The sequence below is a fragment of the Anopheles darlingi genome, chromosome 3, assembly GCF_943734745.1.
Source record: "Anopheles darlingi chromosome 3, idAnoDarlMG_H_01, whole genome shotgun sequence".
NCBI classification, from domain to species: domain Eukaryota; kingdom Metazoa; phylum Arthropoda; class Insecta; order Diptera; family Culicidae; genus Anopheles; species Anopheles darlingi.
Window position 1 is genome coordinate 45,911,464 of NC_064875.1, and position 23,078 is coordinate 45,934,541.

At 48.9% G+C, this 23,078-nt stretch overlaps 2 protein-coding genes across 3 annotated transcripts in view; both read left to right on the top strand.

Annotated features, from left to right (window-relative positions):
* Window positions 1-1,124: 1,124 nt before the first annotated feature.
* LOC125954660 (protein lin-28 homolog) lies at window positions 1,125-3,854 on the top strand. The gene is made up of 3 exons (XM_049685135.1): window positions 1,125-1,271; window positions 3,298-3,644; window positions 3,710-3,854. The coding sequence occupies exons 1-3, from the start codon at window positions 1,125-1,127 to the stop codon at window positions 3,852-3,854; spliced, it is 639 nt and encodes a 212-aa protein (XP_049541092.1).
* Window positions 3,855-9,820: 5,966 nt separating this feature from the next.
* The window catches only part of LOC125954667 (protein still life, isoform SIF type 1-like), a 17,059-nt gene continuing 3,801 nt past the window's right edge, over window positions 9,821-23,078 (top strand). The window contains exons 1-4 of one of the 2 annotated variants that reach the window (XM_049685146.1): window positions 9,821-9,960; window positions 11,998-12,583; window positions 16,315-16,399; window positions 17,243-17,430. The gene's annotated coding sequence lies outside the window, so the exon portion shown is untranslated. Of the gene's footprint in view, window positions 9,961-11,997; window positions 12,584-16,314; window positions 16,400-17,242; window positions 17,431-22,957 lie in introns of those variants that run through there. The other variant, XM_049685148.1, reaches the window with a different exon arrangement.

Below are 23,078 nucleotides of genomic sequence, written 5' to 3' on the forward strand. Positions count from 1 at the left end.
AATCGTGACAACGACTTGCGCTGGCTACTGTGATGAATATTAGTGGCAACATAAGAGGCTATGGCTGGTTAGCAGATCCAAGTAAGCCTCTAAATAGCTGCCCGAAACCGAAAGCGAAATGTTTCTAGTTTACCATCAAGAGCAGCGTCTTGGACAGAGTTTGAATGCTCGCTTGCCAAGCAGCACACACTCACACTCGTCTCCATCAAGAACGCGCCCCATTCATTCATTGGTCCCCCTGCCTGGAATGTGCGATGCTCTAGAGAGCATTGCAACATAGGGCGTCGATGGTCTTCGCCATCGAGCGAACAGAACCGAAAGGCGCAGGTCTCTTGGCCACTGTCGAGATAACGGTTCGTTCGTTCGTTCGTTCGTCCGTACGTTCTTTCGTTCTCCACTTCCCGTCTCCCGTCGATGGCCACGGCCCTTGGCGCGGTGTGATGATGGTGAAGCGCGAACGGGCGCGCGATTGCTCGTGCGTACGCCACGTGCTAAGGGCTACGCACCGCCGCACCGGAGATGGACGACCCTGTCTCTCGTTCGACCTTACCGCCTCAAATGGATGGTGTCTCCCTCTCTCCTTCTCTCTCAAATACACACACGCACGTACACGCACACGGACACACAAACTTGCCGAAAAATAGGGGGCTCGGGCCTCGGATTCGGTCGAACCGCGTGTTCACTTTTCACGCGGCCTCGTGACAACACGCATCGTGCGTTACGCATCCGTTGATTTTGGAGTCGCTTTTCTTTGAAGAGAGAGAGAAAGAGAGATAGTGTGCGTGTGCGTGTGCGTGCTAGAGAGACAGAGATAATGAGGGAGTGAATGGTGTTGGCCCCCAAAAAAGTTGTTTCCCATAAAAATGTGGCGAGAAACGTGCGTGGAGGAGCTCTAGTTAACTGGACTCCGGGGTGTAGCAGTGCTGGAGACGCCAAAAGGGGGCTAGAGGTGCATGGAACCTCGGTTACGTTACGGTAGTGTTCAACGGAACGGTAGTGTTGCCGACGTCTGAGGGCGTTTGTTTACAATCGCTGCATTCCTTGGATTCCTCTCGAGGAAGAGGAGGAGTAGGTAATGAACGGTGCCGCAACAACCAAGTGCTAACGTGTTAATGTGCTTGACAATGGCGAAGGATACGACAACAACAACAACAACAACGACGACGACAACGGTGCAGAAGGAATCGGAGCAGGATCTAGAAGGTGAGGCGCCGGGGTCGTCTTCGAGGTCGAAAGCGGAGGTCGGAGGTCATGATGATGAGCCCAAGAAGGTCAAGAAACCTCGAGCACCCTTCACGCGGAACAAAAGATCGATCCTCCTTCTCCTCCTCCTTGGTTTTTGGTTTCTTCTCGTATGCTCGAACGAACACGACGTGACCTCCTTTGACGGGGCATAGACAGCGCAATACCGACCCCATACCATAACGGTGGACCATTTATCTCTATTTTTGGCGGCCGAAAGTCGGTGATACCTTCCGGTGTTTACGGGGATTTACGCTAAGAGACCCTGGGCGGTGAGAAATAGGGTCCGGATGGCCGGAAGTGACGGTGAACGCGCGTAAGGTCATTGGAACCCCCGGCGGAGTGACAATAACTGAAGCTAGAAAGTGTAAACTAAAGCCGAACTGCAGGTCAACTACAGTGTGCGCTCTAGGGGTCTGATCATGTCGTGAAACGTTTGCTGTTATGTTACGTCAGTTCCGTCGGACTTCGGCTCCTCAGGATCTCTGAAGCGATCTTCAGGGAGTGCAAACTGTCAAATTCCGTTGTTTTGTATTTTAAAAGGCATTGCTTGAGGTTCTAATTAGTAGGCCTCGAGCATAGGTAAGAAAAAACCATACGACATTAGAGCGCCTACTCTGATCAGCATAAAGTGCACATTCATCAATTCGGATGTCACAAATGGAACTACAAATGCGTTGGGTACGCCTCTATCATTACCTTCGCGCCGAGCGGCCACCATCCTGCTCCTGGTCCCGGTGCGGTGCACGTATATCTTACGAAACATAAACAACCGGCGAACAAAGGGCTTCTTGGGCCGAGGTTTCATAATTGGAAAACACGTTGCAAAACACGGGCCGCACCTGAGGGGAATAAGGCCCCGGCGACGACGACGACGACGGTGACCTGCAACTGTAGCGATCTGTGGTAGGGCCCCGCGGGGAGGAGGCCCAGAATTTGCATAATCCTTTATTAGGAAAATTAGAAACCTGTTTTCCTCCGTCGCCGTCAACCACGGGGTCCCGCTTGGAAGAAGGTGATGAGGCGCAAATCCTCGTTCGCTCTGTTTTCAAAAGGACGTCAAAGGAAGACGCTCCGCGAGTTTAACTCTTTTGGTCCGTGGGGTCCGTCAGTGTGTCTTGGCGCATTTTCTTAGCCAACTCCTGTATGTACGTACTGCCACGGGGCTTGTTACACGCTTTTCGGAATTGAAGCAACACAACCGGGATTCGCGGGGGGACGAACCAACGAGCGAAGATGACAAGATGGCATAGAGATTCGAGGAGGGCCGTGTGTGTGCGTGTGTGTGCGTGTGTGCGCTCGCGCATGCCACGAACTAATGTGTTTCTAATCATAATTTATTCACATCCTTGTAAACGAAGGGTTCCCGGAGGCCATTCCTTAGGGCTAATAAGGTCCTCCTGCCGCTGCTGAGAAGGTAGGCCACAGAGTACGGAACAGGTTTCCGGTCTGGTTCCAAGCAGCAAGCACCGTCGAGGATCCCTTGATGTGAGAGAGGCACGAAACGAGCGAGGGTTAAAAGTGTACGCCAAAGGCAAGTGCGTCCCGGCATGTCCTATAGTTGTGTGTTAGTTTCGCGAGGAATCTCCTCCGAAGAAGCTCCGAATTATGAACTGCTGCTGGCCGGTAACAGACGCCGTAAACTGGAATTGTATGACGAAGCGACGGCTGGGCGATGGAAAGCTGTCAGAAATGACGAGTTTCGTGCCGCGGAAGTACCGTTAGGTACCGTTTTGTGCGCGTGTGTGTGTGCGGAGAAGGATCGCGGGCAAAAGGATCCATTTCATAACTCGTTTTACCTGCCTTCTACCGATGGTTTTTGCTGAGGAATCCTTCGGGAAGGGAAAGGGCATAAGCGAGGACAATGCGCGAAAAGGGACCGTTTTCTGATGTGACTGAGACATTAAGCCGCGATTTTGTGACCTCTCTGGTCCCGGTGCGCCGGACATTCCCGAGATTCTTATCGAAACAATCCATTTCACCGGCAAACGGTAGCATATACTAACCCCTCCTTTTGGGATCGATTTTTTTTCGCTAACACCAACAACAGTACAGCACGTTGGACCACGGAGAGGACGCTGCAAATGGTTTAACGTCGTGAAGGGCTGGGGCTTTATCACACCGGACGATGGGGGCCAGGAGGTGTTTGTCCACCAGGTACATTGTCGATTGTCGATCGAATTCCCGAGTGCATCTACTGAAGGTTATCTCTTCTCTGTTCTCCAGAGTGTCATCCAGATGGGAGGCTTCCGATCGCTGGGCGAAAACGAGGAGGTCGAGTTCGAGTCGAAGCTGACGGGCAAAGGCTACGAGGCGACTAATGTCTATGGGCCAGCGCATGCCGAGTGCAAAGGCAGTGACTTCAGGCCGTACAGCAAAAAACGAAGGTTCCGTAAAGTGCGGTAAGAGAGTGCAACAGTCCGAGTGTCACCGGATGTTTTAATTCTTGTTTCGTTTCCATTCCCAGGTGCTACAACTGTGGAGAGTTTGCGAATCATATCGCTTCAAAGTGTGCGCTCGGTCCTCTACCGAAGCGCTGCCATAACTGTAAAAGCCAGGACCATCTAATAGCGGATTGCCCAACGAAACCGCCACCACAGGAATCCAATTGAGAGCGATTGATTTGTTGCTTCGATTTGAGGTTTTGGCGCTGCAAAAGTTTAGCGGTGCAAAAAAGTGAATGTAACGGATTTATTTGAATTCCAGTTCGAATTTTCGAAACGGTCGCTCGTTTATACACCCAGAGGTTCGGGAGTCGAGATTTCTGAGCCCTCCAACTCAGAGCTATAAACACAAGTAGCCGCAAGAGGACGCTGGCATTTTTGCCATCTCGTTCTTGTGCGCGTTTTTACGTGAGAGTGAGCGAGAAAGAAAATCCAAATTTAAAACACTCGTTTCTTTTAAACCGTAACCGTCGAAATTACCACGAAAACGGCCTAAGAAGGAAACATCATAGCTCACAGTCATTTTCCGACTCATCAGGGTTAAAGGAACTGCATTCTATATTTTCCAAGGACATCGGATCCGAACCCCATTTGCAGAGTACCTGTCCATTCCTTCAGCAGCTTCTACGACACTCCGCTGTGCGTCAAGCGGTCGGCAGCAACAAACACCGAAGAAAAATACCTTTACGATAGAGCCTAATAGAGCGTTTAACAAGTTGTCCTCTTCCTTCCCCTAGCCTAGCCTAGTTTTAAGCGAGTAAGTATCGTTTAGTTCTTAATCCTGGACCAAATAGTCGTCAGTCGAGTGTTTTAGGATGTCCAAATGTACATAGTATAGGTGCAATGGTGCGTCTGGTAGAAAGAATAGGACCTTCAGCCAACAGTTCCGATAGCGGCGAAGCAAATGCGAAGCAGTGTTTCAGTAACGAACAACGAATTACCATCAGGAAAATCCAGGCGACGTCACCAACGCCCCCTCCCCGGGGTGGCTCTTCTACCTCGCAATGAGCCACAAAGTTATTGACCAGCAAGCTAACTTTATAAGAAATAAAATGTAAGCCTATCATAGGCCACGAGCGTACCTAATTGTGCATTCATTGATTTGCCACATCTTTTTGCATCGCGATTGCTCCATTTAATCGATTATTATCAATTGATAGACCTTCCCCCCACCCGCCCGAAAGTGCATCGAACTCCGCCGTTTCTGCATGGTTTATGCCACATTGGCGCACATTCGCTGGCCATTCACCGTCCATTCAGCACGTGTTGGGTCGAGAGTATGCCTCCCGGCTGGTCAATGGTTTTTCATTACGGTAATGCGATGGAACGGACCAAGCAAGCACACCACCTCCTCATTCCCAGCTGTCGCTTCTCACACACACTTTCCAATCATCCTGATGATGATGCAGCAGCAGCAGCATCGAGCAGCACGCTGTGAACGCGCGCGCACGAAACTGCGGAAGCGACGCTGAAGAGCGATATATTTAAGTACCCGGAACGCCTTAAGGACTCTTATCGCGGGTACTCGGGACTCCCGGGGCTGTGGTTGCCGCGCCGCACAGACGGTGGCACAGAAGCGTGAGCGCGAAGAAAAGGGAATGGCGTTCGAAGGGACGGAACGAGGGACATCATCATGGTGCGTCGATAGATCGATCGAGAATCGGTATGTTTTGTCAAAAGTAGCCCGTTATATCAAGCTATGCTGGCTTCTGCGCTGCAAGTGAAAGTATCTCGAGCTTACGCCGGAGCATAGAACATATCAATACACTTGGTACGCTCTTCTACCTTCTACCGGCCGATATCGTTTGAGCATCGCTCTAGCAATATAAAAAACAAATAGACGGCAGTAAAGGGGGTAAGTGAAATTTGAGGAAAATTTGAAACATAAAAACCATATCGTGATGCCACAACCTCACACCGTGTCACCTCGTGGTGTGCGCGCACACACACACACAGGCCACGCGTGTGCCCTCCTCCAAAAAATTTATTATCCTCGCGGCACATAAATCTATAAAAAAGAAGGAAAAAGCAGCAGCAAAATGAAAAGAAAACCAACCGTACCGCAGGTCGTACCGCGACTTCCGGTGGCATTCAGGGAAGGGAGAAAGAATGGGCGACCGGTTCGGGAGTCTTGGCTTGTTCAGGCCCCAAGTGCATGTGTAAAGGGGCCCCTTAGAAGGTGGATAAGTTCCGCTTTGCTTATTATATTCTTCCATTCCGCTTAGCTTGCGGTTGCGTGTGATCACTACCCACCCACTACCACCTCTCCCGCGGGCCCAGTCCATCGCCATTGTGTTGTGCTTTTTCGATCCTTCACCATCCTTATCATTATCCTTCCGTCGATGGGTCGTTTGTCGTTTGCTTTTCTTCTCCTGCCTCTTCCTACGCCTTCTCTTATGCCTTCTTCTATTCCACGTCAAAAACCTTTGGGACCTTGAGGACCGAGGTGCACTCGAGCACGGTACGACCACGATGACGACGACGACGACGACGAAGCGATGCTCTACACGGCCCATCGAGTAGAGGCCTTTGCATACCGCTTCCCCCTCGATGCGCTCAACGAAAGCTTGCTCTCGCTCTCCCTCTCTCTTTCTCTTTTTCTCCTGCTACTGATTTGTGGAACCACCGTTGAAGGACCTTAATCTCTTGGTTTTTTGGGAAGCAAGATACCGGCGAGCGGGGAACAGAATGGCCCCATCCAGCGAGTATTGAGCAGCGAGAACATAATGGACACGTACCTTCTACCTATAACACGCTGTAATGGTCCAGGTCGCGTGCGGCTATGAGATGGGTGACGTTACTTTCCTTTCGAAAGGTAGCCACTTCACAGCAGAACGACAGAGGGTTCGTGTCGTGAAGGCGCGAATCCAGAAAAATGAAATGTTTTCCTTTTTTCGCTTCGTTTCATTGTTCACTCGTTCGGTAGCTTATTACTAGACATCATTCAATCAGTTTTGCGGTTACGCAATTGAAACACTAATAGAGTGATGAGCGAAGCTGTTTGCTTAGGAACGATTGCGAATTTTCAACAAAAACAGGAAGTAATCTATGAATAGTTCTAAATGAAAAAAAAGAAAATAAAAGGTTAAACTAAATTTCGAAAGTTAAAAAGATATGGGATAGATGTGGCTAGAAATATAAAAGAAAATTATGGGTGATGAATAATGATCTCAAAGAGATAAAAAAATATGCAAAAAAAGTCTTCAAAACACTTACAAGAATATTTGATATCGAAACTTATGTGATTTCGGCATAAATACATTAGAAATGTTTATGTCCAATTTGATAACTTTTAAAAAAGGGAAAAAAAAACATTTAATATTCTTCTTTTGAACCAACTTAATCACACCGAACTATCGAAGTATGTAGGTCAGTGTATCCTTTGATAGTTCAGGATTCAAAATAGGGACTTACATTCCATTCGAGCAAAACAATTCTCGTATCTTTTTGATGACAAAACTATAATAATTTATATTGAATTCATCAAATTCAAGTATAACCGTAAAAAAGAATCAAATTCAAGTAAAACCTCCTAGATGATAATAATAAAATTTCCTAAATTGCAAACTATCCTTCCATTAGGTTCGATGATACGATGAACATTGAAATGGGAAATAAGGGTTTTAGAAAATACGGTTTAAACCGCTGAGATGCATCGAGCTGAACCACGCGGTTTAACAAACGGTTGTATATCTGCTAGTTTTACTTAGATTGATAAAAAATTATAAAACTTTCTTGAATTGTCCCAGGTATTCTTCAGGTTCAATTTACTTGGAAAAAATCCTAAAACATGTCACTAACCGAAATAAAATACGTATATTGTTGATCTATTTTTTAACACATGTAATTGTGGATGAGCCGTATGATTGATTCTATTTAGAAAAAGTTTAAAATTAAGAAATTCAAATTATTGAGCACTCTTGATTTATTGCGACTGAAGTGAAAAAGAGACAAACGAAAACATTAAAAGGACTGAACACTCTTCTTTTGAACCGGCATAATCCCATCGGACAACCGAACAAGATATTTCAGGGCATCCTTTGATTATTCTGTATCAATGCAAGAGCAACACGAATTGAATTGAAATGAATGTACCAAGTTGTTTAAGTGAATAATAGCCAGGCTATTTGTTGTATAACCAATTGTGATAACAAATAGCCTGTAACATTAACATAATGAAAGTGTAAAGTGCAAAATGTTAACCACTACCTAGCAGCTGCACCGTTAAGTAACAGGAACCTCCTTTGCCTCAAACAGGCTTGTAATGAAATGAGGTAAAACGTAAAAAGAAAACCGAAAACCAGCCACTCGCTGCACTCTCGTTCACTGACGCTGATGATGTGTACCTGTACCATTCAAGCATACAGCATACAGCATACTGGTAAAGCCGTAAACCACCGTGTTCGCCAGTAAAGAACTCAATCTGCTGGTACCGGTGCTGCTGCTGCTGCTGCTGCTGCTGCTGTTGCTGCCACTGGTACCGAGAGTCTGTATGTAACGGAAAGCGCATTCCGTAGCCTAGCATAACCTACTCCCGCGAGCGACCCACGAGTATGGGTGAGGTGGATGGGGCACGGTGACGCCTCGCATGTCGCAGAAGAATGTCAAGCCGCTGGGTACTTCGGGCGGCCGTCACCAGCCATATCGTCGTCATCGTCGTCATGAGGTGATGATGCGCTGTGGAGCGAACAAGCAAACCAACCAACGGGCGAGCCTCGTCCCGAACCCGCGCGCCGTCCAGGATCAAAGGCCGCTACTACTGGCGGCACTACCACCTGTTTCAACGCCGTCGCCGTCGTCTCCACCACCGCCAGCATCGGGGCGTTGGCCGGGTGCGAACGATGGAATGCGTTCGTTGGAGAGTTTTTAATTCTTCAAAAATGTCTACTATTCCTGGCTTGCCGCACGCAGGCACGGCGCTTTCCTCCTCCTCATCTTCGCCGTCGTCGTCACGGTTGTGTTGGGTTTCATCTTTCACCTTTCACCTACGCTGATCCGTGGGGTCTCAGGCTACTCGAGGGAGGGGCTCGGGAGGCGTGCGCTACACACTGCGCTGGATTCCGGGGGTTGTACTACTAAATCCCGGCCTCACAGGCACGTGATGTTATGCAACTATGCTACTCACCATACCATTACATTCACCATCCGGCATTCAATTTGCTCGTAATGATACAGTGTAACGATAAGGAGGCAAGCAGAGCAACTGGATAAGTAATTAACTATCCATCGCAAGGCTTAAAGGTCTTCAATTGTTTCTTATACCAAGGCTAATTTGACATAAAACAACACCTTGCACAAGATTCGGTTTTTAAAAAAAGTTAAAAGTGAAGTGAAGATACTTTCTGCTTGCATCAAAGCAAGCATTTGAACCTAGCAAAATCCACGAAATCCATCGAAATCGGGCTGTTGTTGTTGTTGTTGTTGTTAACCCTTGCTCAGCTCAGAAGGCCATGGCAATGGCACTATATTCTGATCCTCCCCTTCAAACCCGTCCGGAAGCCGAAGAAACCGTACGGCACCGAATTTTCCGGCCGCACCCGTCAGATAACCTACATATACGCACACACACACCCGAACACATGCGTCCCGTGTTCCGTTACACCGTCTTCGAGATGGCGAGAGAGAGACAGAGAAAGGATGATGGTTAACTTGCTTGAAGGCTGGGGATACATGAGATCGGTGGGATCGGGGTTCTCCTCGGAGAAGGACCTCGTGAATCTCGTGAAACAAACCGAGTAGTGCATCCGGTGTGGCAGACGCGCACATGCGTTATCTCTAACCAAGAGAGAGAGAGAGTGACCCTCTCTCTCTCTCCCTCGGCCACTGGGAGAGAGATCCTCATCACAAAAGGACGAGCAGTAGCAGCAGCAGCAACGACAGCGACAGCGGGAAGCTTGATAAAGGTTTATGGATCTCGAGTCGTCCCCGATACTACACAGCTGAGAGTAGAGAGAGAGAGAGCGGAATGAATCCCAATGCGAGAGTGAACACGATTTGAATCGCGGATCCCGACGACGACGACGACGATGACAACGATGATGACGATTGCCGATGACGACGACGACGATGACGACGACGACGACGACGATGAGGTTGTGAAGACGATTACGCCAGAGCTAGCGACTAGACGACCAAACAGCTCGGCCGACCGCTGCTGGTAGCTGCTGGTGGTTTGGCGTTGGCGCTGCCAAACTAAATAAATAAAACTATTTATACTCTCGCCGTGGACGGACGTCGCTGTCGATCTGCCCCTTCTCTCTCGACTCCTCTCGGGGTACGTCGTCTACTTCTGACCCGGGGCCGTGGTTCGATCTCTACGCACCGACCGGTTTGATCTGCGATCTGCGACGACCTGATCGATTGGTTTGCGCACGAGTAAAGGAAGGAAGCAGGAAGCAGGGTTTGCGTTGGGTTGCGTGACGTGACGTGACACTTCGTGGGTCATCGTCGTAGTGGTCGTCCGTTAGTGGTCGCGGTCGTGGTTGTTGGTGCGTTGCAGTGCAGTGCAGGTTTTCCGCCAACGCGCGTAAGGTGTGGTGCGTGATTCTGTGTCTATCTACGCCCACGCGTGTGTGTGTGTATGTGTTTTAGGTGTGACAACACTCTGGGGATTTGTGATGATAGCTAGCAGTGGCGAGTAAGGTCCTCGGACTCCCTCGGGTTGTGTGCAGCGTACGGTGTGCTGTTGTCCTTCGATTGGCCATTATTGCCCGGTGAAAATCATGTAACGCATACAGACACACACACACACGCACTCTCTGGAACACGGAACGGTATCCAAGCAAGCGAGAGTTTCCGGTTCCGCCCGGATACAGGGGAGTGTATAGTGGTGGAAGGCGGATAGAAGATGGTGGTGGTGGTTCCGTGAGATCCCGTGAATCGAATCACACCCCACCACCCCAGGAGTGATCCCAGCTGTTGCCAACACTGCGGGTTGGGGCGGTGGCCACCAATCCTTTGCCCAGTGCTCGCTATCCTTTGCTCTCTTCACATGCTTTTTGCTCATTTGTTCAGCTCTCTCTCTCTTTCTCTCTCTCTCTCTCTCTCTCTCTCTCTCCCTCTCTCTCTCTCTCTCTCTCTTTCGCTCGCGCTTCCTGTAGGGGATTTCGTTGGTTTCCTTATTTCCGCTCCATTTTTTTGGGGGTCCATCACACATTCCCATCCTCGGGGCCACCCCGTACATCGTGTTTTGGTGAACGGGGTTTTGGGGAGGAAGGGGCGATCGGATCGGATGCAGAGAAAAATGCTGGATCCGGTCCAACCGTCGCCCATACACTGCCACCGGAAGCACAGCAATGAACGTGTGAACGTGCTACTGCTGCCGATGATGATGATGATGATGATGATGATGATGATGCTGTAAACGATCTCGGGATGGGCGTCATGGGGCGTTTGTGGTGTGCCAGAGTGAAAAGGAGTGCTTTTATCATCGAGAGAACGAGAGCGAAAGAGAGAGCTACCAGCGAGAGAGCGATCAAAACGGATAGCACTCCTTGCGAGAGAGTGAGAGAGAAAAACGCACATCCTTGTGAGCAGCATCCACCATCCCGGTCCAAAAAGGACGACTTTGGCGTGTGATAACAGCGAGAACAGAGAGCAAACGAGAGAGAGAAACCGAGAGAACGAGCTCCAAAGCTCGCCCCACCAGAAGCTGCGCTCTTCATACAGTCGAAGGAAAGGAAGTGTTTTGCGTGAAAGGTGCTGATGATGCTGTGCGGTATATTGAGGCATAAAGGGGGGGTTCAGTATGGGCGCAGCGTGACGTCGTCGTCGTCGTCGTCGTCGTTGTAGAGGTGAAGGAAGCAAGGAAAGAAGGAAGGCAGGAAGGAAGGAAGCAAGGCTGCGCCTGGGTCCGGTTTTTCGGGGAGGAGCGAATGCGAAAATTACATAATATTTTCGTCCCTAATTGACAATTGTAATAAATTACACGCGTGCCTGTGGCCAGTAAGTGATGGTAGTGAGAAGAAGGAAGTGAGTGAGACAGTGAGGTGTGTTTTGGGTGTAGTAATAGTGGACCCAGGGCATGGCCTGCTGCCCAAGCGAGTGAACGAACGGAAGAAACGCAAAGGGCAACGTCAACGCCTGCTAATGGTAGCAAACAGGTGGGGCAGGAAGTTGCGATAATTGCGAGGAGCGTCCCGCGAATTGTGTCCCCCCGAAAGAAAAAAAGGAAAGCATAACTGCAGCATAGCGTGTGCCATGTTCCGGTTCCAAATTTTCTACCCCACCAAGGAGTTGTGTGTGTGTTTAAACGTGAATCCGTTTCTTCTCTCTCTCTCTCACTCTCTCTCTCTCTGCCATTTCATCCCAGCAACTCCCTAGTGCAGCTGCAGCAGAAGCCTGCCCGTGGTGTTACTTACAAGCCTGTGAGTGTGTATGTGTGTATTTAGGTACGTGTGCTGCGTTTATGTGTATGTGTGCTGCGTGTGTGTGTATGTGCTGCGTGTAAACTGTTAAAGGAATTCGAGGAGTAGCGTGTAGTGTGGGAAAGGTGAGCGAGATTAAGTGTAGCACAAATAAAACGGGAAAATCACATTCGAACCACACCCCGGGACCCCCACCCCCGGGAACAAGAAGACGACCAGAAAAGTGGACCAGTGGTCCAGTGGGCAGTGCTGGGAAAGGTTAGGCCGGGACCGGGCCGCTCCCCGCTTCTTCTGCCGCACAACTCCAAATCCAAATCCAAATCCCAACGTCACAGTCACAGTGCTACACACGACGATAATCCAATAAGCCTAGCATCGAATTGCACGCCGCGACAACATCGGCGTGTGCGTGTGTGTGTGTGTGTGTGTGTTTCTACTACCAGTTCCCCCACCTCAACCCATTCCATCTGTCGGTGCCGGTGCCGATTCCTGCTTGATTCCAATTCGGTAACTGGGGCAGTAACAGTTACGGTGAGTACCTCGGCCACCTCGGCCGACTATAGTGTGCACGCGTGAGTGTCCGCCTAATGGCGCGTTCGGAATCAATCCGCAGGGGGGATGGGAGAGAGAGAGAGAGGGAAGGAGTAAATGGCCCAGGGGTTGTCATGGATTTACACTGAAAGTTACGATGGCGAGGTATACAGTGATAACGATAATGCACAGCGATTAGTCGGATAGGATAACGATATCCCGGAGTCCATTTACGCCATTCGCGTTCGACCGTGCGTTCGATTCGATCCGCGTGGGGTTGGGATGCGTTCCACCCCCGGAGAGGGAAGAGCAGAAGGGACGAATGAAATGGAGATCACTTGTTTTGGGGGAGGGGTAGATGATGGAGTGGAGTGGCCGAGAAATTGTATCACTAACAGATCATTGCAGAAGGACCAACTAATTGAAGTCGATGTAACCTTTTCCACTATTATACTAAGTATCTTATATTATATAAAGGTTGATAATATTCCCTTCCAGAAAGCACAAACGACTAGTATGTTACCTGAAACTTCCCTTCGTTTTATGGATGTGATCTGCACTAACATATCTCGTACCAAACTATAAAATACATCCCTCTATTGATGTTATTGATGATGATTACTTCGATGCTTTGAGTGATCTGTGTTTCAATTCCTAAAACATCGATATCATGATCGATCACGTTGTGGTTTTTTCCCCCATCTATTCATTTGGTTCATCAAGCTTATCCATAGTGATGCACTAAAATAATGAACCGGATTGTCGTACAAATCATACACTACATTTAAAAGGGAAGGTTTGGAAAGCTGATAGCAAAACGCCAATGTCGGTTACTATTAGCCTAAGTATGTGTTTTGTGGTTTTAATTTATCCCCGCTTTCTGATAAATCCGATTATGGGCCGTGTACTGCTGTTTTGTGATAACAATGAAGGACAACACAACTGCTTTCGTTGAAAGATCCAGGATTATTATGACGACAATTTATCATCAGCCCTAGTGGCAGCTATCTGGTTACTCTTGACACACCAGATAAACGCCTCTCGCCGCAAATATACAATAAGCTATGATATAAGCTACGATTAAATGCAATACCATTTAATGAAACAAACATCAATTATCTTAATGCTGGGCGTACCGGCATTTAATTAGCTAATTAAAGTTACTCTACAGTTAGAATTCTAAATGTGTCAGCCTTACTTCGGATGAAGCTCTCTCTCCCTCTCTGTCTCTCTCTCTCTTGACAATGCTCTCGACAAAGTAACCATATCAATGGCTAAGCAGTCCTTTTGATCACATGTTGATCGTTAATTGATTGAGCAAGCAAGTCGCTACTACAAATGCACACACAAACAAACACACGCCTTACTGCTTCCACTCCGACCAAAAGGTGCTAGAGGGTGTGGCTGAACATTTTGATGAATGCAAACCAATCGACCTACCGACTGGCCGACTTCATCGTGTTCCTCCGGTACGTTCGCTAGCGCTGGTTATTAATTAATCATTCACCATCGCTGTCACACACGTTGCACCGGCTGCCTCCCCTCAGTTGATGGGCGCTTCCCCCTTCCCAAAGGTCCCTAAGCTTCGAGAGTGTTCAAGCCAAACTCAATATATGAACACTCCCCACTTCCAGGCCAGCACCAGCACCAGCAGCAGCAGCAGCGTGTTTTCGCAAGAAGGGTCAATTTGCCCCACTTGACTGACCGACCGTATCATGTGTCTGCATGTCTGTGTGTGCGTGTGTGTGTGTGGACGCCATGAACCGGAAATGTGCCTGACGTTCATTTACCGGCGCCGCTCCGTTCGCGCCGTTCCCGCAATGAGATGCAAAAGTTGAACCAATTTGCCAAACCGGTCCACCGGCTCCTGCGGCTCGCGCCCCCAAAGGTCTTCCCCGAACAGCAGGGTGCACGACATCGTTCCGCTCGAGCTTCGAGCTGCACTCCCTATCCTGCCCTGTGCGGTGCGCTATCTAGCGTGACCGAAGGGGTGCATGTGCCACTAGCAGACACACAAGCACACAAGCACACACACACACACACGCCCATACACAATAACTATTATCCTGGCACACCTTCACCGTGTGTGGGTGTGAAATGAAAACAGGAAGCAGGGATGAGGAGCAACTGGAATTTGACGAACGACGAACGACGACATAAAGACGGAACTCCGATGCAGCCAAGAGTCAATCGACTCAAGAGTCTTAATGGAGGCCACCCCCCTGCTGGTGGTGGTGGTAGCCCAGTCGCGGGGTGGCACCATGTCAGGAGTGTCCTTTTTGTTCCTATTCTTTGTATGGCGATGGCGGCACGACTGCAACGTTCCTCGCAGCATGCTGCAAACGTTTCTGTGCCACCGAACCAAACACACACACACACACACACACCTCTGTTAACTAAGAGAGCCTCTTACGGGTGTCGAAGGTGGCACTGTAGCATCAGCCATCAGCCATTTTGTCCCACGCCCAAGGTCGGGCAAGAGGAAAGAAACCGATCTCACCGTTCGCTGCAATCCAGCGTTCGGATTTGTGAGTCGCCACGAATGTGGGTCGAGGACATCGAGGACATGAAAAGTGGATTGGCACAGCAGCAGCAGCAGCAGTCAGTCAACCAACCAGCCGACCAGTCAGTCAGCGAGTCGTCGTCGTCGTCGTCGTCGGCCTAGGCCATTAAGCGCCTGATGCAATCCACTTGCCAGCGGCTCGTGAATAGGGTGAAGTGGATTTCGGGGGATTCGCTGCCACACCGAAAATCAGTCGAGTCGCTCATCACCAGCACCTTCTCCGGCACCATGCCTCCCTGCATGGTAGTGCATAAGCTGCAGGCAGCTGCAGCTCGTTAGAGTAATCGCATATTCAAATGTGCAAGCTGCGTTCCGGTTCCGTCTCGATGGGAGGCAGGAGCTTTACAAACAGTCCGCACCGGGCGCAACGACTTGGCACACACACTCAAAATTGTGTGGGCTTTTGTGGCCTGAAGGATCCGTCAGGTATGGTTCGATCGTACGGTGTTCTGTTACAGGACTCACTACAGGCTCCTATACCTGGAACCAGATGGAACCAGATGAAACACTGGACGCCGTTACCGGACTTCTAATGAGATTTGGTGTGATTACCTCTCTAGTGTCTAGGTGCTAGTTAGGGGTGGCGTCCAGTTGCAGCGTCTTTCTTCAATTGGATTACATGATTTTGATGCTTTCAATCTTGTTTCCCTGTGTGCTTCAAATCTGGGAAGGAATTTTGGGTTTTTGAAATGCCCCAAGCTGTAGCCTCTTCAATAGGAAGACTGGTGCATGTGCAATTTAAACCGCTGAAAAACATGAACGATTGAGAGTGACTTGACTCGTTACGCATACAAAGTTATCTCTCACTATATTGTATAGCCATTGAGACAGTTTTCCTTGATTAAAATATTCAATGGCTTAAATTGTACTAATAATTCAAATAATATTATGCAGTAAGTGATATGCCACTGTAAAACCATCAACATCTTCAATTATCCATGATCTATGTATACTATTATCAATAGACTTTACCGTAAACGTTCCACTTGTGGGTAGAAATGTCAAAATAAGCTAGTCGCTTCCGCAAAACCGCGGCAACCGGATAAAGAAAACCCCTTTTGTATTATTTTAGTTGAATTTCGGGGACAAATCACAAAAAGTGAGCAAATACTACATAGCCTCGACCACTGCATAACTTACTTACTCTCCTTCTTCCTCTCGATTGCAGCAATACCCGCCAATTCATGAAATGCTGTTGCAGTAATAGATCGTCATGCTCCATTCTGTTCAACTCCTGCATACACCTTGAACCCGTAAGTTGAACCGCGCCCAGCGTATCGGAATTTTTGCCGGTCTTCGAAACGTCCGCTGTGCTAATCGAACCAGTTTTCGGTTTAGCAACAATTGTTGCTACCGACTGCTCATTACCGCTAGTGGTTCTTCCGTTACCCAATTTTCGTGATCTATCTAATTGCGAATTTGATGTTTGTTTGTTGCGTTGCAAGCGTTGCGATCAACCGTTAGTTTCTTCCTGTTAAGCGTTAACAAAATTATTCGCTCTCTTATTGGCCTTTTTGGCCGCGCATTGGCTTCCGTGGTAATGGGCGATCGAAAGTGCATCGAAACAGAACGCTCGTCGTCTGATTGCGTGAGCGATCTGAGCATTTTCGATCGTTGGTTTGTCGTTTGGTTATTCTTTGTTTCTTTTCATTTTTAATCTAGTTCTCGAACGAAATTGTTATCAACGATTTCTACTAAATTCGGTTTTGTTTTCCTTTTCTCTCTTCTTTCTTTTCTTTTTCGCTACTTCAACTACTACTACTACTACTACTACTACTACTATTGCCGCTTGGTTATATCTGAATTGAATGGCTGTATTACTACGCTGCTCGGTCTGTGTGTTGCGTTTATCTATAAAAAAATATATTTCTCTTTTTCTTTCTTTCTCTCTCTCTCTCTCTACTTACCTTCATGTGCGCGTTTGTGTGTCTCTGTATGTATCACCTGTCTACTCGATTGCGCTCGATTGCGCTCAACCATCATCATCATCATCATCAACAAAAACGATCGACGATCACCAACACCATCCTTCATCAACATTTACCCTCGGGATATGTATGCTCAAGAAGTTTTTTTTTTCATATTTTGATTTAAAGTTTTAGCTACATAAAACCAACATAACATAACATGCGACACTTGATCTAGTTACACATTGAAGTGCACGGATGTGAACGTCGCCGGTGCAGTCGTGCAATCGTGACAGCAAACAATTGGACAATCCGTGATCCGTGACAATCGCGCGAGAAACTAGCGCACACTGGTGCACAACAATTCCTAGAGCCAGGTGAGGGCTGCTATTTGGTTGCCTCAACCGTCATAGTGAAACACCAGATTCATCAGAATCAGCCCGAAAAAGGCTTCCTCCTCCGTGTGTCGTGCGTGCGTTTTTTATTTGAAGTGAGGATAGCTCCGAAAAACTGAAACTCATACGCTTGACTACTGTTAGAACAATTTGGTTGTTTTTCGTGCTTTCGTTAGGTGTGCTCTCGTACATACACGCATACATACATACAACGTTTCACATCGCAATCCTTCACTCGCTAACTCACTCACTCACTCACACACACGCTCGTTCTCACTCTTCGTTCTCGGTAACGGCCAACGTGTGTGATAGTCCGGCCTGCATTCATCGTACCATAGCATAACACGACTGTACTCATGGGGATAGGGAAATTGCACATTGCTATCGATTTGTGAATCATCCGTTTACGTATTGTACATTACAATTAACGTCTGATAGCTGGATGGTTTGCATCCAGGAAGGCCTGGAACGGGCCAAACGGTGTAAGGGAGTGATTCTTCCTTTTCAAGGCGCTTGACTAGCATAATGGTTTCCCTGTAACTGGGTGGGTGGGAGCGGGTGTGTACATAGCTAGATGGTCCTAGCGGGATAAGGACTCGTGAAACTGTAATCACCACCATCCTGTCTCGAGCTACTAATCACTTCACAAAACCATATCTCATTATGCCTTACTTCGTGTGTGTGCGTGTGTGTGTTCGTGTATCTTAGCCGGAATGCTTGTGTAAATTATTGGACACTTACTGTACAGTACAAGTAGATAGAGTGTTATCGTATCGTTAACAGTGAGAACAGTTGTTTGGATTTGTTTTTGGGGCGAAACGAACGTAGCTAGTCCTCCACGAACCACACGCCAGTAAGGTGTAAAGGTGTACCACTCGTCACGTTGCAACGGACCCCACGAATGCAGCGCCGATAGAATTGATTTACATTATTCATCGTACCTCTTCCCTCGAACAAGCCATCATCAAGGTGGAAAAGGACTCTTCTCTGAGGAGGCCAGCTTATTACTTTCGAGCATTGATTCCAGGGATCCCAATCAAAGTTGTGTGCATGGGTGCGAGTGTGTGTGTGGTTGTATGTGTCCACAGAGTGTGCTGTCGAGTGTGAGTGGGGCAACTCATGCATGGTTTATCGAGCCGCTGGATCGTTAGAACTAACCTCATAAAGCACGGACACGAAGGTCGTAAAGAGGGGTCCAGAGGGTACGACTCCGACCAGGTTGCCAGGCTTGACAGTTACTCCGCCAACATTCCCAGGATTCTTCAGGCTTCGGGAGGCTGTAAACCCGAGTTCTAGCGCAGCTTAAGCATTGGCAAATTTCATCAAAATGTCTAATGAGTACTAGAGCTGATGAGATGAAACCGTTGCCATCGAATTAGCTATCAAACGGAAGCACTCGGCACGGGCCATGCATTGCCTATGTTATGAACACGATAACCATAAATAAGCAGAGACAAAATGCTCCAATCGACATCTTATATCATATTTTATCCTCTATCTTATCGATAGTATTTTGCTTCGATTCACGAATCACCTTAAGGGGAATCTGATGTACTGTACGACACATAACGTGCTTCGCATTATCAGCTCCTCAAGTTGAGCCTCAAGAGCCAGTTAGTAGCATAAACCCGAAACAAAACAAAGAAAAAAACAATACTGAAAGGCAACAAAGTTAACGAGCAGCATAAATCAAGTTTATGCTCCACAGCCACAAAAGTCGGCGGTTGCCGGTTGAACAATGGGCTTGGCAGTACCGGCCCGGTGGCCGAGTCGTACTACGCCTCAGTCAACCTCAGCATCGAGCCTAGCCTTCAGCAGCTCGAAGCACAAATCGACGGAGCCTGAGTCTCGCTCACTGACGACACCAATGGTACCAATAATACTCGCGCGAACCGACATGATTGCGTTATCCACCAAGTTCAGATGGATGGGTTGTGCTAATTAAATTAAAGTTGTTCACATCAACCGCGGCGCGTTATGATCGCCTAGCGTCTGCTGCTGCTGCTGCTGCTGATGCCAGCAAGAAGGGCATCGCGAATCGATAAAAACAAGAAACACACAAAGTTGCACAATATCAATTACCATCGTTGCGATGATGAAGTTGGTCGCAGAAGTCAGAACAGTTCATCCTCATCGACGTCCTTCGTCCTGGCTCTTTTCAGCGATTCTATTTCGCTAACGCTAACGAGGTTCGTGATGGGACAGGGGTGGGGTTAACTAGAGGTAGGTAGAGGTCGGTGGTGCTAGAGCCAGCAGCTTGAGCCTGAGCCTAGGAGGTGCTGATGTGATTAATGTAGCGCTTTGTGCAGTGCTGCAGTGATAACACTTGAACGTACGGCCAATGAGCTTGCACTCGACTCGGCGTAACATGAAGAATGGTATAGGTTCTTCAGCGCTAATATCAGCATCGTCTCGTAAGACCTTCCGCTATTGTCGGTATAGCCTACCTTCTAATTGAATGAAAATCTCATTTCGTCCTGTCACCCAGCCAGCACCCTGCTGCTCGAACCGTGCATCTGCGAATCTGCGATTTTCCTACGAAGATTATCATCCACCCAGATTCGCGATACTGGAATTGAAGCGGAGGAAGGAGGCCAGGAGTGCCGGGAACGGGAACGGGACCGGGAACCCTATCGAAACTCATCCACCCCGTCGACTATCATGTCAACCGTGAGGGAGTTTCGTGAATGAATTTTTTGTTTACTGCACTATACTACCTGCACACTGTAGCAAAAGTGGCCATGGCCGCTACATGGTGTGTCAGCATCGGCACCGCGAATAGGAAAGACCAATGCCACTCGTAACGAGAGCGGGAGAACGGGAGAGAGAGAGCTGAGAAGCTGAGGAAAATCCGAACCTGAAATGTTGGCAGCATTTGCCTCTACAAACAGGAGCGAACGGATGATACGCACAATCCACGACCACACACACGTACGCACGCACACATACGTAGCCGTTTTTGGTGCTCTCGGTGCCTCGAGTAATCTCTCTCTCTGATCTCACGCGTGAGACGAACGTGAGATGGACTAGGCGCCTCCATCGGCAGCATTTCACCGTTCGTACGGTCAAGTATTAGTAGGCCACAGTACTACACGCGACTGTAGGTGTGTGTGTGTGTGTGTGTGTGCGAGCGCGCGTATGAGAGTGTAGTTTGTTTGTTGATGCGAATGTGTGTGTGCGCGTGACTTGTGGTAGAATAATCTGTCAACCGTCGTCTACCGTCGTTAAGAAGTAAGCGGTGCACATCACGTCCATGTACGCGCCCACCACCCGCTTGTGCGCATGTGTGTCTGTGTGTACATGTGCTACACACACGTTGAGTTGGAGCAGCAGCATCTCAAGAAAGGGGAGGGGGAAGGGATATCGGCTACGCCGATGAACGCGGTCACTGCTCTCTGTCACGGCAGGACACGCTCATCTCACCACGCTCATTTCAGGGTGTTTCTCACCACAGTGAGTTCGTTCACTGCCCGATGAGGAAAATCTTTTCTCATGCTCCACACACACGCGCAAAGCATGGTTGCTAGTATGTGTGTGAGTTTGTGCGGTCGCAGCATCCGCGAAAGGATAGTAATCGCGCACCACCCAACGAGCGGCACTGACAAGCAACGGAGCGAGATGAAAGATTAAATATAAAAGAGATGCGAACAGCTTCTTCCTCCCTTCACGTTTCTTCTCTTACACACTCACATACACACACACAAACACACACCCTTACGTGAGATGAGCTGGAAATTGGGAGCATCCTCAGCCAACTCACATCCTGCTGCTGCTGCTGCTGCTGCTGCTGCTGATGCTGATGCTGATGCTGGTATTGTTGGATGGGGAAACGGTTCGCTCTCAGAATGTATGACGTGTAGCAGCAGTGCCAGCAGCATCGGCCGTGCGAGCACGCTGTTCGGATTGTGTGTGACAAGTCGGTTCCGTGGGGTTCCAGTTCGTTCCAGTTCCAAAAAGGTGAAAAAACGGTCGATTGAACGACGTGCCGTGGTGGTCTTGATCCGGGAATCGGGGAATCGCCGTCGTCCGGTCGCCTGCTACGATTCTGCAACTTTTGTGCGTGATATGATGTGCAAAATCCGGCTGGTGGTTTTCGGGGACAGGAAATTAGGTTACGCGAGGCTGACCACCCCGTAGTCGACCCGCCACCCCCCATTCCCGGGCGCAAGACGCACGTAGCCGTAGCCTGTCTTTTCATTCCCCAATCAGCGTGCGTGCGTCCGTGTGTGTGTGTGTTTTTGGGTGTTTTTAGGTGGTCTAAAATGTTGCTGAATCCAAGCAACCGCAGAGGTTCTAGAGTTCTAGACCTGGTCCAAGTGCAATGTCCAATGGGTCAGGCATCCCCTTCCTGACAATCAATGAAATTAGAATGATCCCCACTAGCATCGCTGCTCCTGCCGTGCACAATCACAGTAACCAGGTTTGCTAGTGCACAAAGTGACATCCACGCGGAGAGCGAAAATCGATTTACAACAGACCGACAAAACGTCCATTTTGCATCGCCGTCGCCCATTTCGTCCCATTGCTGCTGGTGCTTCTGCCTTCGGAATGGGGCCGTCCGTGAGCATCTCGGGGATCTCCCAAAACACGGCGATGGTTGCGACGGTGACGACGATGCTGGTGGCAGCAACGGCGGCGACGGCATACGCGGGGTTGACGGATCGTAAGCGCAATTGCGTGCGTGTGTGCAAGCGTGTGTGAGTGAGTGAGGGAGCGCGCGTGCGTGCGTGCGTGCGTGCGTGCGAGGGAGTGTGTGCGCTCGCGCGTGAGATGCTGCTGCTGGTGCGCCCTAGTGAGCAGGTGAATGAATGGCGACTTCTCACTCTTCTCATCGATCGATTTGCGCCTGAGACAGTAGTGGTCTGTGCGTGCGGTTTTGTACGTGTGCTTGTGTGTGAAAGGATTTCGGATTTTAAGATTGAATGAGAACGATGTTCTATGTCCGTGTGTGTGTTTGTGTGTCTGCGCTAGCGTTGGATCCCCCGTTTTTTTTTTTTGGGAACCAAAAAATCCCCCGTAATAAGCCGTTGACACTTCTCCAACAATCCACGAGAGAGACCGAACTGTCGGAAGCTGGATTCTTTGGATGTAGGCCGCTAACGTTTACCGTGTGTTGGGCGCTGAGGGCGTTGCTGTTGGTGGGGTTGCGAATTGGCCACTTGTGTCACCATCCTCCTTCCAACTCACGAAACCGCAGCTTGCAGCTGGCTCCTGGATGGCTGATCAGATCAGATGCTACGCATGTTGGTTTTGACTTCGTTTTGTAGGGACTACCGATAAGAGCGATAGAGTGAGAACATCGGGAGTCGTGCTGGAGAGTGAGGATGAGCTTAAGGAAGGAAGGGCATAAACACACACACAGACCGGGTGTGGGGGGCAAAGGTTGGCAGAACGATCATCTCCGTGAAAAATCAGACAGATCGTGCGAACGATCGTGTGTGTGTCTGTCCGTGTGTATGAGTGCGTGTGTGATTGTCAAATTGTGTTAATCTTTCTTCCGCAGCCGCAGCAACGACACACGCAAGATACAAATACATAATCCGCCGTGACGGAATGAAGTAGTGCAATTCTAACAACAACAACAACAACAACAAAAACGCAACCCCTCTCCCCATTTTCTACATCCCCGG